The sequence below is a fragment of the Mustela putorius genome, unplaced genomic scaffold (genome assembly GCF_011764305.1).
Source record: "Mustela putorius furo isolate JIRA1106 unplaced genomic scaffold, ASM1176430v1.1 tig00003909_pilon_pilon_pilon, whole genome shotgun sequence".
Taxonomy (NCBI): domain Eukaryota; kingdom Metazoa; phylum Chordata; class Mammalia; order Carnivora; family Mustelidae; genus Mustela; species Mustela putorius.
In genome coordinates this window covers 17,609,316-17,626,166 of record NW_025422057.1, presented here as the reverse complement: position 1 = coordinate 17,626,166, position 16,851 = coordinate 17,609,316, and the positions used below count along the sequence as shown (strand labels likewise).

At 43.2% G+C, this 16,851-nt stretch overlaps 1 protein-coding gene across 4 annotated transcripts in view; it reads left to right on the top strand.

The window, feature by feature from the left end:
* Positions 1–16,851, top strand: part of ACSL5 (acyl-CoA synthetase long chain family member 5) — a 45,228-nt gene extending 28,377 nt beyond the window's left edge. For all 4 annotated transcript variants that reach the window (XM_004763846.3, XM_004763848.3, XM_004763845.3 and 1 more), the window contains 16 exons: positions 392–570; positions 1,354–1,386; positions 1,479–1,530; positions 2,318–2,391; positions 3,017–3,094; positions 4,403–4,537; positions 7,667–7,801; positions 8,236–8,331; positions 10,219–10,291; positions 11,736–11,824; positions 12,119–12,235; positions 13,268–13,411; positions 14,257–14,358; positions 14,862–14,933; positions 15,323–15,469; positions 16,588–16,851. In XM_004763846.3, coding sequence (XP_004763903.1) covers positions 392–570; positions 1,354–1,386; positions 1,479–1,530; positions 2,318–2,391; positions 3,017–3,094; positions 4,403–4,537; positions 7,667–7,801; positions 8,236–8,331; positions 10,219–10,291; positions 11,736–11,824; positions 12,119–12,235; positions 13,268–13,411; positions 14,257–14,358; positions 14,862–14,933; positions 15,323–15,463 — 1,520 coding nt within the window. In that variant the 3' untranslated portion in view covers positions 15,464–15,469; positions 16,588–16,851. The remainder of the gene's footprint in view (positions 1–391; positions 571–1,353; positions 1,387–1,478; positions 1,531–2,317; positions 2,392–3,016; positions 3,095–4,402; positions 4,538–7,666; positions 7,802–8,235; positions 8,332–10,218; positions 10,292–11,735; positions 11,825–12,118; positions 12,236–13,267; positions 13,412–14,256; positions 14,359–14,861; positions 14,934–15,322; positions 15,470–16,587) is intronic.

Below are 16,851 nucleotides of genomic sequence, written 5' to 3'. Positions count from 1 at the left end.
TCATAAACTGTTTATCTGCTAAAATGCCATTTGTCCCTTCTTTTCCCTTCTATTCCCTACTCCCCTCCCCAAAATAAAACACACTGACAGAACCACACCTGAGGGATCCATGTTTGTTGTCTGTATTCTTAAGCAGAAGGAGTTTTGTGACTCTAGAAACTGTAAACTGTCTGGGCAACTTGCATGAAAATTATGTGCTTCTGTTTCCATTACGCTCATTTATTATTGATGGAATGCTTCAGGTTTTATGCACTCTGAATCTGATTTGCAGATGTAATCTCATCCGGGTACCCACTAGCTTTGAAATTTTCAGAAACGTCTTCCTCCTTGCAAAGCAATCAGGTACCGGGCAGAGCAGGAAGGTGACCTCCGGCTCTATTTCTGCTTTCAGCTGATATCACTACAGTGATCTGTGATACGCCCCAAAAGGCATCGATGCTGATAGAGAATGTGGAGAAGGGCCTCACCCCGGGTCTGAAAGTGATCATTCTCATGGATCCCTTTGAGGATGACATGAAGCAAAGAGCAGAGAAAAGTGGAATTGAGCTCTTATCCCTGTTTGATGCTGAGGTATGTGCCTTAAATTGAACTAATAGCTCGAAGCCTGCTCTGCCACCAGGCACGATGAGGAGGATATCGACAGGCGAGCACAGGCTGCTGTCAGCCAGCAGTGGAAGGGGAGGAGTCCATGAGACTCCTGCTGTGAGGCTTTGGGGAGAATTTCCCTTGAACAACTCAGGGACTGTGTCAGAGGAGAATGGTCTGTGGCCAGTAGGCACAGACTTCTAAGTAGAGGACTTATCAATACGGAGTTCAGTGGTAGCTAAATATAGGGGTCCTGGAGTCCGATGGCAGGATTCACGTTCCAGCGCCACATCCATGAGTTGGGTGATCTTAGTAAGATTCTTCGCATCTCCCTTGTCCCCTCTGTAAGATGAGGCTGACATAGTTCCCACCTCACAGAGCGATTGTAAAGAGTTGCCTGAGTTAATCTATAGAAAGTGTTCGGAACAGTGCCTGCGATGTAGTAAGCCCTGAATGTCAAGGATTCCTGTTACTCAAAAAGGTTTAGTAATGGTCCTAGATGACTGGACCTCAAGAGTAGAATGGGAAATTTGGACATCTGGAATCTGCCCTCTGGAGGCTGGAGTCCTAGAGAAACGCTATGCTCTATCCCTGGGCCTTTCACTGTGCCTGAATGTTGGCTTCTGGGCCTGATTTGGGTTACAATTTTGGTTCTACTCTCACAGAAAAGGGGCGTGTTTGCATGGAAAAGAGAAAGAGAGGGTTGTATTTGTCATTAGTCCCATCTTAACTAACTAGACTTCCTTTCTTGGCTTTCTGTTCATGTAGAATCTAGGCAAAGAGAACTTCAGAAAACCTGTGGTAAGTTTTCTTCTGTTCAAATTTGAGTCTTGCCCAAAAGTTCAATTCCCCAAAGTTCTTGGTAGGTTAATCTCTTGTGCTTCCCCCTCTAGCCGCCTAAACCAGAAGACCTGAGTATCATCTGCTTCACTAGTGGGACCACAGGTCAGTGTGCATGAAGCTATCCCAGAGGCCCCTGGTTGGCCAAAAACATGGCTTGAGTCACTGAGCATGGGTGGGCTGGTAAATATTCCCTATAATGAGGACTATCCTTAGGGTCTTATACCCCGAAGCTTTTGAATATGTATGCCCCAGTGGAAAAACAGGTATAAGCAAATACATTTCATTGAACACACTGGGAAGGGTTTCCATGCTATGGATTTCAGGAGCCTTTCAGATGGCATCACAAAGTCAACTTTCTTCCCCAACCACCACTCTCTCAACTTGACATCGTCAGAATAGTTTTGCTCAATCAAGGTGACCCAGAGAGAGTTCCACGCAGATCAGCATGTGTCTTCCCCCACCCCTACAGTGACTTATCCTATTAGAATTCCTAATAGCTTTTGATATGGCCCATGATGACCTATAGTCATATTCTCCTGTCCACTGAGCCAGTTTGTAATGTGTTAAGTAATAAAGTTAGGTCTGAAGTCCTAAATATAAAAACAGCACAAGGTGGGGTTACTTGGATTTTTGCTTTTGACTGTTACAATCTGAAATTGTGACTGTACCCTCTGTGGTAGTAGAAGGCTAACAGTATTGTCAGTGGTGGTGTCTCTGGGTGCATTAATTGTTCATAGATGGTGTCCCATACCGTTCATAAGAGGACACAGTGACAGGAGAAGCTCTTGGCTCTCTGGAACAGAACCAAGTGAATGCAACTTCTTTCATAGCCAAAGGCTGCCTATTAGTTATTTAAAGGTTTTTTCTCTCCATGTCCTGTTTCCTATAGGTGACCCTAAAGGAGCCATGTTGACCCATCAAAATATTGTTTCAAATGTTTCTTCTTTCCTCAAGTGTATGGAGGTCAGTGGTCCATTGAAAAAGAGATCCTCATTAAAATGTAAATCTGTCTTAAGATTTTAATCTTGATGGCAGAGGAGGCAGAGACAAACAAAACAAACCAGAAACAAACAAAAATCATGTTACAGGCCTGAATGTGGACAAATAATGGTGCATTTTGGTCCAGAGGTCTGTGCATTTTCAAGCCTTGGTCTTTTAGGACTGCACATCTCTACACTCAGTGAAATTAAGGGACAACCTCTCAGACTTATACAGTGTACTACCTGTACAACTGTGTGTGACAGTCCTAGGAAGGAGTGTTCTTTAAAATCAAAGAAAAAAATTTTATTGAGATATAATTGATATAACATTGTGTTAATTCCAGATGTACAACATAATGATTCATGTGTGTGTGTGTATGTATATACGTATATATGTTACAAAATGGTCCCCACAATAAATCTAACATCCATCACCACACGCAGTTAGTTTTTTTTCTTGAGAACTATTAAGATCTAGTTAACAATTTTCAGATATACAATACAGTATTATAAATTATTAACTATAACTAATAATAGCTTGTTTTAAATCTCCTTTGGAAGAGAAAGCTGGCATTAACCTAATGTCTCCTTCTTGTTCTGAACGATAGCATGTTTTCAAGCCCAGCCCTGATGATGTGACCATATCCTACCTCCCCTTGGCTCATATGTTTGAGAGGGTTGTACAGGTGAGTGTCCTGTATTCCCAGCAGATATGTGAAAAGACAGTCCTGACTTGCTAGTTCTGTGTTTTTTCCAAAGGCAGCTACACAGCGTTTCCAGTCCTTTCTCTGATGGGAACGTACAGGGAGGGAGCAGGTGCAGCTGAGCCCTGAGCCCGGCCTTACTCCTCACTTGCTGCGAAGCCTTTCTAGCAGGGTCTGGGTCTGTCCAGTGGGGCTGATGGTCGCTTCTGCCTTCACACAGTGTGCCTGTGAGTCCTGAAGTCCAAGCCAGGAGCTGACTATCTGCTCTTGACTCTGAGCTGGGAGAGGAAACATTAGTTGCTCTTTTACATTTTGTGTTGGTTAGAATTTTTTTTTTTTTTTTAATCTTGGGTTAGACCAGGGCGCCTGCGTGGCTCTGTTGTTAAGCGCCTGCCTTCGGCTTAGGTCATGATCCCAGAGTCCTGGGATGGAGCCCTGCATCAGGCTCCCTGCTCAGCAAGGAGTCTGCTTCTCCCTCTCACATTCCCCCTACTAGTGTTCCCCCTCTCGCTGTCTCTCCCTGTCAAATAAATAAATCTTAAAAAAAAAAAAAAAAAATCTCAGGTTAGCAAGAGGAAAGTTAGCTCCTGGAAGGGCAGAGAAAGAGCATTTGATCCAGTGAGATGTTCAGCGTGTGTGTGTGCCAGAGAGCTGCCTTTCTGTGAGCGGACTGCAGGCTTTTCAGGCAATTCTGGGGTGGATTTGAGAACTGAAAGCAGTGCTGGCTTCCCAAAACCCGTTTGGTTGGACAGAAAATCCCCTCTCTGCTTCCTGCATAAATCCCTCTTCAGCCAGCTTATCTGTTGATGGGTGAAGTGCCAAAATGAACAGTTCATCTCCTTGGGCTGAGGTATTGACATCTGATTAATACAATATCAATTTTAATAAGGATACTTTTTCACGTTTTAATGTCTCTGAAACTGAGAATGTCTTGCAGCTATAGGCATGTTCTGGCCTAAGTGGCAGTGTTTTCCTTAGTGCTATGGAGTGAACGAACGGTCTCTGACAAAGGACAGTGTCTCAGACTGTCCCTCAGAGCTCTGGGTGGAACAGGGTGGGCCCTCAGTCTCACGGTCTGTCTCACCTCTGCTGCCACCTCAGCAGCAAAGAGTTTCCAACCTGTCCTGGGGGCAGGCTCGCAGAATTCTGGGTATCTGAAACGTGTGGGGAGGGGGCTATACAGTGGACAGTGTCCATGGCTGTCACCTTGGTTCCCCGATTCTGTCTAAGACAGTCCCTACCCAAAGGGGGCCTTTGGCTCTGAGCCCCGATCTCTGGTTTTGCTTTTAGGCTGTTGTGTACTCCTGTGGTGCCAGAGTTGGTTTCTTCCAAGGAGATATCCGGTTGCTGCCTGATGACATGAAAACTCTGAAGCCCACAGTGTTTCCCGTCGTGCCTCGACTACTCAACAGGATCTATGATAAGGTACTAACCTCGCTTCTGCTGGGCTGGCCCTGAGGTGAAGGACATGTCTGTGGCTGAGGTCTGACTGAGCTGTCAGGGACTCTGTGTTGCTAAGACATTTTTTTCCACGTTCACTTTCTCCTGCCTACAAGCACCCGCCTATGGCCACATAGGCGACTGTGAAACACCCTAATAAATGAAACCCCTTCATCTGGATAGGATAACGTAGACCAGATCTGGAGAAAGAGCTCAATTCAGAGACTTGGGGAGCCCCTCAAATTTAAGCTGACTTACTAAGGAGTTGTCACTCTCATTTGTTAACACCTGTTGCTACGGAGCTTCCTGCTGAGGCACGGGTCCCGCAGTCAACATTTCAAATGCATTCCATTATCCAAACCTCATAAAATCACAGGAAATCACATCTAGACTTACCATTTCCAAATTACAGCTGAGGAGACTGAGCCTCAGAGGTTAAACAAACAAACAAACAAAAAGCTTAACCAGAGTCTATCCAATGAGGGGTTGGGCCACAATCCTATTGTCACAAAGTCGTTCCTTGCCATTGATCCCTGCTCTGTTTTTCTTTAAAGAGTTTACAACGTAGTGATTTTTCTAATTCGATTAATTCAGTTGCTTCCCTTGTGTTCCTTAGCTGAGATTTTTCCATAACGACATCAAATATTCTTTCCCTTTACTTATCAGTCTTCAGAATAATGAACTGGTGCCTCAGTGGTCTTCGGAAATGACCCAGATTTTTTGCTTTATAATATTATGAACTCGTGATTTGCATAGTTGTACACTTAATGCACTTCGTTCTTCCTGATGTCCAAATTGGCCCACCGTGGAAGCTGGGAGCCCCATCAAGCTGTTCACATGTCCTTTTGACCTAACCCCAGTAGTTTCTTACAGCTTCCCTGCTTTGTGATATAACATGTCCCCAGGTTATCTTTTTTTCTTTTTTTAAGATTTTATTTATTTATTTGACAGACAGAGACTACAAGTAGGCAGAGAGGCAGGCAGAGAGAGAGGAAGGGAAGCAGGCTCCCTGCCGCGCAGAGAGCCCCATGAGGGGCTCGATCCCAGGACCCTGGGATCATGACCTGAGTAGAAGGCAGAGGCTTTAACCCACTGAGCCACCTAGGTGCCCCCCCCGCCCCCCCCCCCGTTATCTTTAATGTCTCTCACCTAAGTCTTGGATTGTTTAATCTTCCCAAGGAGTCCTTGGAACTGGGCTATGAGCCCAGGCAAGATAGTAATAGACTCCAGGCTCTGAACCAGATGCTTGATCACTTCATAATTGCACAGGCCTGGGAGCCCCGAGCAAATAATGGCCACATGGCACTCTTCACAGGCTTTGGACTCCAACGCAGAGACTCTAGCTCTCCCCTTCACACTGGTGATTCTTAGATACTATCCTGGGGCTCCAGGGATGGGGCAGGCAGCCTTCTAGAACACAGATGACCCCAGGACATTAAAAGTGCTGTTTTTAGAAGAATTGTTAACAATCCTAACGGCTCTCAGCATGCTATGGAATTATTTGCTGATTATTATGGTTTATGTTCATGTTGTTAGATATTTTTACTTCAAAAAAAAAAAAAGATTTATTTATTTATTTGTGAGAGAGAGAGCACATTAGCAGGAGCAGAGGAGGAGAGAATCTTAAGCAGACTCCAGGCCAAGTGTGGAGCCCAATGCAGCGCTTGATCTCATGACCCTGAAGTCATGACCTGAGCCAAAACCAAGAGTCAGACACTTAACTGACCTAACCACTCTGGTGCCTCAGACACTTCTACTTTTTTTCTTTATAAATAAAGATCACTTAATTTCTTTTTTAAGATTTGATTTATTTATTTGAGAAAGCGAGCACAAGCAGGGAGAGGAGCAGAGGCAGAGGGAGAAGCAGACTCCCCACTGAGCAGGGAGCCTGATGCGAGTCTCAATCCCAGGACCCCAGGATCATGACCTGAGCTGAAATCAAACACTTAACCGACTGTGCCACCCATGCCACCCCCCACCCCTGCACGTTTTTACTTCCAATAGTTTTTTAATGATATGGTGATACTTAACACAGAGTTTACTTTTGTTACTTATTTTAAAAATGGAGGACTTTATTAGTGTGAGTCTCCAAATTCCAGCTTTTGTCAGTGACTTATTAGGAGGAGATTATCTTGTGAATAATGAAGATATATCTCTTAAGGTTGAAAGAGGTATCAGGGATGACAGGATTCTGGCACATTTGAGTGTAGATCTTAGAGCTGATGAGACATTAGTAAAACGATGGTATAGGCATGCATAGATGCCTAGAGCACTGTTGGCAGTTGAACAGCTCTATTGGCTACAGGCTCAGAAATGGAAGTATCGATAAGGAAGATGGCTGGAGAGTTCTCTTCCAATTTTGTGCAGGAAAAGAACCTTGGTTTCCTTGAATCTGACTTCCAGTAGGATGGAGTCCTGAAGGCCAGAATATAGGGTTCAGGATTTAATTTTGGAAGTAAGGGGGATTTCGAGTTGTACTTGAAGCTCTCCCTTGGCAGGTGTATGTTTGATAGATTAGAGTCAGTGAGGCAAGGGAGTCTAGAGAAATAATGTGAGCTTGTAAAATAGTGTCAGAACTAAGCCCAAAGTGAAGAAATAAATAGAAAAGTCCGTTGGGTTTCATATAGTGTGGCTAGAGGACCTTTAATCAGAGAGAAAACTGGTGTTTCTTCAAATTTAATGTATATAAGCTTCAGAGGTATGGGGATGTGGGGGGATGTCATGCTTGTTTAAAAAAAAAAAAATCAGATTCCTAGGTCTTTCTTTGATCTATTGAAAGCCCAAAAGGTATTGCCCATTGAGCTGTTTCTCATCTATCCAAATGATTTTCGTAGGCAGATATTGAGAACATTCTGAGGACATGCTCAAAGTTGTCAAGATTGTTTGCCAAGGACAAGAAATCTGCAGGAGCTAGAACTCTGTACATATATACTCAGTTTACTTATGTCTTAGTGTGGCCATAATTCCCTGGAATTATCATTATTTAGCAACCCAGTTCATGAATGAAAGTCACTTCATTATGAAGCAAGAAGGCACTATCTCTTGCTCACTGATGAATGGCTTTGGTGAGCATCTCCAATAGGTTTTGAACTAAGAGGAGCTATCATCTTGCAGGTACAAAATGAAGCCAAGACACCCTTGAAGAAGTTCTTATTGAACTTGGCTATTTCCTCTAAATTCAGTGAAGTGAAAAAGGGGATCATCAGGCGTGACAGTTTATGGGACAAGATCATCTTTGCAAAGATCCAGGTAGGTTGGCGGGGTCTTGGACAGAGCCAGGCAAATATCTGGGCTTTCTGCTAGCTTATCATACTTGGACAACTTTGTCATGAAAGGAAATTGGTCAAAAAGCAAAAAAAAAAAAAAATTGTTAAGTTCTAACATATACTCTTTTTCTCTTAGGTGATCTTTTGACATTATATGTAATGCAAAGGGCCTAAGAATATAAATTATCTGAGGAAATATTTAGAAACTGCAGGTTGAGTCTCAGCTATGGGTGATAGGGGTAAGGGCAGCGAACATGTTAAGTGCTCTTCCTCAAGGCCCGCCCTGTTCTAAGTGCTTTGTAAATTACCTAGTTTAATTCTGATACTGGGTCGATGCTCTACCCATTTAGCAATGGAGGAAATTGAAGCCAAGGAATAGGTTTCAGAGCCTTTTTTTTTTTTTTTTCTACTCAACAGGCCAACCTGGGCGGGAGGGTTAATTTCATGGTCACTGGAGCTGCCCCCATCTCTTCTCCAGTCTTGACGTTCCTCCGGGCGGCACTGGGATGTCCGGTAAGACAAACACCTCCTTTGAAGATAGCTTATTTCCCTTTTGCACAAATAGAGCTCACTCTTTAAAAAATGAAAACGTGACTGAAAAACACCATGGAGAAAGTTACCCCCCAAAAATCTCAAAATCAGCAAAAATAATCCTCCTCTTTATGCATCTCTGTATAGAAACTTTTATATAAACTGGCATCAGTTCTAAAATACTTATTAAACTATGTCCCATCCACATTGGTCCGGGTCAAATAAAGATCTACATCATTTTAGTTGTTTTGAGGTAGTTTATTGGATATACCTGAGTGACTCATCTCCTACTGATGGACACTTAAGCCACTATTTTTTTCACTATTATAATCAGTGAGATGATAAGGATACTGTCTTCCAAAATAGTCACAATATATGGGTTTGCTTTGTATGTTAATGTAGATTATCACACTTCGCTCCAGAAAGGTCTTGTTTTATACATTCCTGCAAATAATGCACGAGACCTTATTTCCCTACATTCTTGCCAGTGTCAGGCTTTCTCAGTTATTTAAATCTGAACCAACTAGATGCATGAAAAATCTCAGTGCATTTTTGTTTCTTTTATTAACACCGAACACCTTTTTATCACTTATTGGCACTTGTATTTCTTCCATGAGTTACTCTATTACTTTCTTACAGCAAAATTGCTATATACCAGTTTCAAATGTTTATGTCATCAAACTGATTGAACTTTTTTACTTGTGGTTTTGAATTACTTAGACAGGACTCTCTGACTCCAGTATTCCACAAGACTGCTGTCCTTCATATTTTCGGATACTCAAATGGTTTTACTCTTTTCTAATTCTCTATTTCATCTCGAATTGCGTACAAGTGCTTGGGCGTGGACATTCTCTTTTCCCCCCCAAATAGCTAACTAGTTCATCCATTCGACCAACATGCACAGCATAAGAAAAACAGGTCCTTGTCCACACCATATCCCCTTGGGTAGGACCCCCATCAAAAAAAGATTCTGAATTGATGCCAAGGCCAGAGCTCTTCTATGCTTTCAAATTACCATCCTCTTGGCCGTTTTTAATACTTTCATTTCCCTCGGCCCCTAAAACCCATGGATCGGTAGGTCTGGTTGCCATCAGAAATACCCCTTCTCCATCACTACAGAGTCTGCCTAGCATGGCCCCACCCACACTGCAGTAACTGGGGCCCTGGTTTGCCCCACCAGCCTCTCTCTGGTCAAGGTTATCCTCTATACCAGGGTTTGGCAAACTGCAGCACAGGCCAAATCTGACCCGTTGCCTCTTTTCAGAAGCGAAATTTTGGTGGAATGGAGCCTTGCCCTTTCATTTACATGATGTCTACAGCTGCTTTTGTTCTCCATTGGCAAAGTAGTCCAGACAGAGCCCAGAGGCTCACAGCACTGAAAATATTTACTCCCTGGTCCTGTAGAGAAAAAGCTTGCCAGTCACTGTTCTGTATCACAGCTGGAGCTATTTCTTTCAAAAAGCAACAACATAACACACCAATAAACAAAACCCCAAACAACTGAAACACTGCTGTCTGTTTTCAATTCCTTCAGAAGGGCTCCACTGCTCAGGCTCAAGAACCATTGTCCCCGGGTGTCACTTCACTTCGTAACTCACATTTTCCTGTCAACTTGAAATGCTACCTCTCCTGAAATACAGTAGAAGTATTAATATCTTGGTCTATTTCTGGAGCCTTTTGGTTTTTGGGTGCATCCCCACTAACAATTTCGGAGCTGAGGCGTGGTATTAGGTATTAATACCTGAGGGTATTAGGACACCAAGCATCTTCCAATCCTGAGAGAACTTGCTTTTCTCCTGTCTTGCTGTAGGGCATTGCCATTTCATGCTTTGTCTTAAGTAAGTCTCAGACCCTTCTTTTGTTTCCCAGGTGTTCGAAGCATATGGTCAAACAGAATGCACAGCTGGCTGTACATTTACATCACCAGGTGACTGGACATCAGGTAGGTTCTCTGCCTACTGGGTGGGAGATGCGGTGGTTGGGAGAAAGGTTCCACCTGAACTAGGGCTTAGGTTAGAGAACCTGTGCTCTGGCCAAATGTGGCACTCGGCAAACTCAAGTTTCAGTCCAGAGGTTTCTATCTTGGCTATCCAGCATGGGCACCAGGTAACTTTTTTTTTTTTTAATAAATTAATTAATTTTCAGAAAAACAATATTCATTATTTTTTCACCACACCCAGTGCTCCATGCAATCCGTGCCCTCCATAATATCCATCACCCAATGCCCCAACCCCACCCCCCGCCACTTCAAACCCCTCAGATTGTTTTTCGGAGTCCATAGTGTTTCATGGTTCACCTCCCCTTCCAATTTCCCCCAACTCCCTTCTCCTCTCTAACACCCCTTGTCCTCCATGCTGTTTGTTATGCTCCACAAATAAGTGAGACCATATAATAATTGACTCTCTCTGCTTGACTTATTTCACTCAGCATAATCTCTTCCAGTCCCATCCATGTTGCTACAAAAGTTGGGTATTCGTCCTTTCTGATGGAGGCATAATACTCCATAGTGTATATGGACCACATCTTCCTTATCCATTCGTCCGTTGAAGGGCATCTTGGTTCTTTCCATAGTTTGGCGACCGTGGCCATTGCTGCTATGAACATTGGGGTACAGATGGTCCTTCTTTTCACAACATCTGTATCTTTGGGGTAAATACCCAGGAGTGCAATTGCAGGGTCATAGGGAAGTTCTATTTTTAATTTCTTGAGGAATCTCCACATTGTTCTCCAAAGAGGCTGCACCAACTTGCATTCCCACCAAGAGTATAAGAGGGTTCCCCTTTCTCCACATCCTCTCCAACACATGTTGTTTCCTGTTTTGTTAATTTTTGCCATTCTAACTGGTGTAAGGTGTTATCTCAATGTGGTTTTAATTTGAATCTCTCTGAGGGCTAGTGATGATGAAAATTTTTTTATGTGTCTGATAGCCATTTGTATGTCTTGATTGGAGAAGTGTCTGTTCATATCTTCTGCCCATTTTTTGATATGTTTGCCTGTTTCGTGTGTGTTGAGTTTGAGGAGTTCATTATAGATCCTGGATATCAACCTTTTGTCTGTACTATCATTTGCAAATATCTTCTCCCATTCCGTGGGTTGCCTCTTTGTTTTCTTGACTGTTTCCTTTACTGTGCAGAAGCTTTTGATTTTGATGAAGTCCCAAAAGTTTGTTTTTGCTTTTGTTTCCTTTGCCTTTGGAGACATATCTTGAAAGAAGTTGCTGTGGCTGATATCGAAGAGATTACTGCCTATGTAATCTCTTCGATATCAGACACCAGGTAACTTTTCAGCCTTTCTCTTTTAGAGTCAATCCATAAATATCTCAGAAATGTGCCCAGAACTATCACCGGTTCATGGCTTCCCAGCTGAATTAATGTGGTATGTTCTAGGGCATGTTGGAGTCCCCCTGCCTTGCAATCACGTGAAGCTGCAAGATGTACCTGACATGAACTACTTTTCAGTGAACAACGAAGGAGAGGTGGGTAGGTTGTGTTCTGCAGTCACGCCCAGACAATCAGAGTAGAGACGTTTATGTCAGAAAGAGCACACAACTGTGAGCAGATATGGGTTTGACTTGAGATCTTTAACAAGGAACTGAACATCTGTGCGCCTCACTTTGCTAGCGCCTACAACAGGGACTAAAATCGGGTGGTGTTCCCACTGTAGTGGGAATCATCCAATGGCTTAAGGTGGGAGCAGGTGTTTGGTCAGTGCCTCTGCTGGGAGTCCCAACTTTTGCCACTGGTTCCACCCTGTGCTGTCTTCTGGGCAGATCTGCATCAAGGGCAGCAATGTGTTCAAAGGATACCTGAAGGATCCTGAGAAAACCAAGGAAGCCCTGGATGAGGACGGCTGGCTTCACACAGGAGACATTGGCCGTTGGCTACCGGTGGGTGCTTCTTCAGAATTTCTGGAAGCCTCTGTTGTCGGGGAATGAAGAAAACTATCTGTTTATAATATGCAGAGATGCGAGTAGATTTGTCAGCAGAGGCAGCTGGAAGGATTAGGTCTGTGTCCTGCCTGACTTGTGGCATCCTCAGACTATAAAGCGGAGAACAATACCACTGAAGAACCTGGGTGGGGGATCTGTGTTCTAGTCCCAGCTATTCCATGGACCAAGAATGTAATTTCAAGTACGCCCCAACACTAGAGTGACAGAGCCCCGTGCCTTATCAGCCATTTCCAGATAATGTCCATTAGGCTGAACTGAAAGCTAATTCCTGAAGTCAGCCTTCTTTATGGTTCAATGGTTGGTTCAGTCTGTTGTCCTACTTAGGGTGTGATCACGTGGATTGTATTTGCTACTTGTCCCAATTCTACAGTACAAATTCCTAAGAACCTAAGCTCCTCAGACCAATTGGCTCAGAAAAATGAAGCTGCAAATGACCTCTGGTGGCTGGTCAGAGCCTTCCCCGGCCCTCCTTCAGCCCTACCGAGCACAGTCATTGATGTGCTTCGTTAGCATTAGGACAGTGAAGCTCTTTCAGCCTGCTCAGGGTCTAACAGGAGCCATACACGAAAGGGAGTCAAGGACCGGGAGATCCAACTAATCCAGAAATCTTAGTAAATAGAACTCTCTCCCTATTCCCGAGAGTTCTAGAAATGGAATAATTGGAAATTAAGTTATTGGAAATTCAGAGCTGCGAAGTTTCTTCATTAGATGAGACAACCACTTACACAGCTTCAGCAGGTCCTGGAGATGCTTTCTGAAGCTCTCCACAGAGGACAAAACAGTATAGACAAGTTCTTGCTGGAAGCCTCTCCCTTCCCTTTCCCCAAAGCCAACAAAGAAAAATGAAAAGTTTGCTCAAAAGTCTCTAGAGAGATCACGTTTACAGAAAGAAAATACTGTGACTTTGCCGCTCTATCCACTGACATCCCCCAGAGGGCTCAAACACTGATGCTGTTCTCTTTCCTATAGAATGGAACTCTGAAGATCATTGACCGTAAAAAGAACATCTTCAAGCTGGCCCAAGGAGAATACATTGCTCCTGAGAAGATAGAAAATATCTACATCAGGAGTAGACCAGTGTTGCAAATTTTTGTGCATGGGGATAGCTTACGGGTAATACGCTGTTTTAACGATAGCCATTTTCAGATACGGGCCGTACTGGCTCCAATAGCTACAGGAAATCTGGATAGTTGGGTTTCAGATGAGAATATTTGTTCTTGTAATACCAAATAAGTGAAGTCATACTCCAACCCTCAAGGCAATATATATGTAAAAAAAAAAATCATTTAAGTGTGAGGGAGTCTGTGAACAAATCAATAGAATTGTTCTAATGGTTACTCTAAAGAGTAGTCATTCAGTAACAAAGGGCCCCATGTCACACTTAGTTCCCACTACAGTGGGAGTTCCTGTGGCACAAGGAACTATTTTATACATACTGTGCTTAACCTTAACTTTTGGGGAGTGGGTGGGGATTGGCAAAAGACAGGCCATAGATGCTTTAGGCTTGATGTTGAATACAATTTTTTTTTTTTTGCATAATCAAATTTGAATAAAACTTTTCTTTTAAAGATTTCATTTATTTCTTTGACAGACAGAGATCACAGGTAGGCAGAAAGGCAGGCAGAGCGAGGAGGAAGCAGGCTCCCTGCTGAGCAGAGAGCCCGATGTAGGGCTCGATCCCAGGACCCTGGGACCATGACCTGAGCTGAAGGCAGAGCCTTTAACCCACTGAGCCACCCAGGCGCCCCTGAATAAAACATTTTTGTAAAAAGATACTGAGTAGGAAAATGGGATCAGAATTCCATGAGGGTTTTGAAATACACGGTGAGAGGAGGGTGTAGTATAGTATGTTGAAATGAGATCTTGGGGAAGTACCTATTATCAAGCTAGAATCCTGTCTTCATCCAGTGCGGGAACCCCTATCCTACCTCTCACGTGGCCTTGTTTCCTTTCTACAGTCGTCCTTAGTGGGAGTGGTGATTCCTGACCCAGAAGTGCTGCCCTCTTTTGTGGCCAAACTTGGGGTTAAAGGCTCCCTTGAAGAACTGTGCCAAAACCAAGTAAGTCTCCCTTAGGAAAGCTCGATGCACCCCCTGGGGCCCATGGTGGCAGAGCACAGGCCGCTCCAACTCAGGCACCAATGATGCCTTCCTTTTTGGAAGAAGAGACTCTTCCTGTGCTTGGGATAGGTGGACGTAGCTGAAACAGATTGATGGGTTTTATTAGATTGGAGGATAGGATGGGATAAGAAGTTAAAAACAAACAAACAAAACCCCCCTTCTATTCTTTTTATAGTATGTTCATTATGGGGGGAAAATTGGAGAATAGAGAATCAAAAAATACCATCCAGAGGAAATCCCTGGTAACATTTAGATTTGCCTTTCCTTCTCATTAGCTTCTTGAGCAACAGTAAGCATGAAATGTGCTTGTACATACATAAACCTATATATATCCTTCTATTCTGATGAGCTTTTGTAGGTATTTTGAGTTGGTTCACATTTAGCCTTTCATTTGGTCTCTTTTTCAAACCAGCCATGCTTTAAGCTGTGTTTTATATTCTTAGGTTGTAAAGGAAGCCATTTTAGAAGACTTGCAGAAAATTGGGAGAGATGGTGGCCTTAAATCCTTTGAACAGGTATGTACTGCTGATATAATCCTGGTCTCTTATGTCATAGTAGAAAGTTCTAATGTTTAGATTTATAGAGGTTTCAATGTAACTTCCAAGGGATGGATTTGAAGTTTTGTACCATTAGCCCACTAAGAACGAATGGCAGTGACCTTTTATAGTTCCTTGTACAATCCTTATTTGCTGTTTATTATCCATTTCCCCTTCTCAGTTCTTTCCCAAATTATCAGTTTGTGGGAATGGGCCTGTGTTACTGTTCTCTTTACCCTCCCACTGCATCAACCCCTCTTTTCTCAAGTTCTTTACAAAGCACGCAGGGGGCTCTGCAGAAAAGTCTGAATCACTAATAAATGTGTGTGTGTGTGTGTGTGTGTGTGTGTGTGTGTCTTCTCTTCTAGGTCAAAACTGTCTTTCTACATCCAGAGCCATTTTCCATTGAAAATGGACTCTTAACACCAACACTGAAAGCAAAGCGGGCAGAGCTTTCCAAGTACTTTCGAAACCAAATCAACAGCCTGTATGAGAACATCCAGGAATAGATTAAGGTACTTAGAGCTGGAGGGGGCTTAGAGGTAGCCTGCCTTGTAGAATATGGATTAAAAACTAATCCTATGTTCATTTTCTGTCTTTCCTCTTGTCTGTTATTTTTGCCTATTAAATTAACAAAAACCATAGTTGACCGCTTTCTAAAAAATATTGAATTATAATGTAACAGCTTAGCCCTGAACTAAATACATTTTGTCTTTCCCCTCTTAAATATTGCTGACACTTGGGGTTTTGGTCTTTATTTATTTTTTTTTTTAAAGATTTTATTTATTTTATTTGACAGAGAGAGATATCACAAATAGGCAGAGAGGCAGGCAGAGACAGAGGGGGAAGCGGGCTCCCTGCCGAGCAGAGGGCCCGATGCGGGGCTCAATCGCAGGACACTGAGATCATGACCTGAGCCGAGGGCAGTGGCTTAATCCACTGAGCCACCCAGGCGCCCCGGGGTTTTGGTCTTTTATCAACATGCCTTTCTTCAGGGTCCACTTGTTATTCTGTCCCTTCTTTACAACCTCTAAGCTTTGTAAATGACCACCAGTTCAAGAGCCCAAGTGACTTCTTCCTTCTTGTTTTACAGTAAACCCACCTTGCTGACAGTCCCAGGACTTAGGCCTTCCAATGTTCAAATTAAGAGATCATTAAGTTTTAAGAACCTGTTTAGGGGTGCCTGGGTGGCTCAGTCATTAAGTGGCTGCCTTCGGCTCAGGTTGTGATTCTGGGCTTTTGGTATTGAGCCCGACATCGGGCTCACTGCTCAGCGGAAAGCCTGCTCCTTCCTCCCCCGCCGCTTGTGTTTCCTCTCTCGCCGTCTCTCTCTCGCAAATAAATAATTTCAAAAATAAAAAGCTGTTTAAAATTCATAATTTAAACTATTCCTCAAAACCACTGAAATTTGAAATATCACTAATATCAGTCACACTTTTGGGACTCATTTCTTCTATGTGCTTCTGTGTACGCTAATGTCTGTCTACAGAAGGAAAGTTTGATCATACTGAACATTTCCTAAACTCCCTAGTTTCTGACTTGGGAGAATTAAAAAAATGGGGCCTAGAACATGTCCAAAATTCACAAAATGTTATCTACAGTAGTAACTGATGACTAAATCTTTTCCTTACAGTTTGCTGCTGAACTGGAAGCTATGGGGGAAGGAGTTTAAACTCATGTCAAGTGCACTTTTCAAGTAAATGAACCGGGCACTTTGTTCCTGAACTAGGAACAAAGACCTATGGGCATGCATGGACCCTCCACAACAGGCTTATCTTCTGGGAAGAACCTGACTGATCTTTTCTCCACTGGACTCCAGTTCCTGTTATACCTTACCCTCAGACAACACATTGCTTCCACTTGTAAAGTCTTTAAAATAAACTACTGCAAACATGTA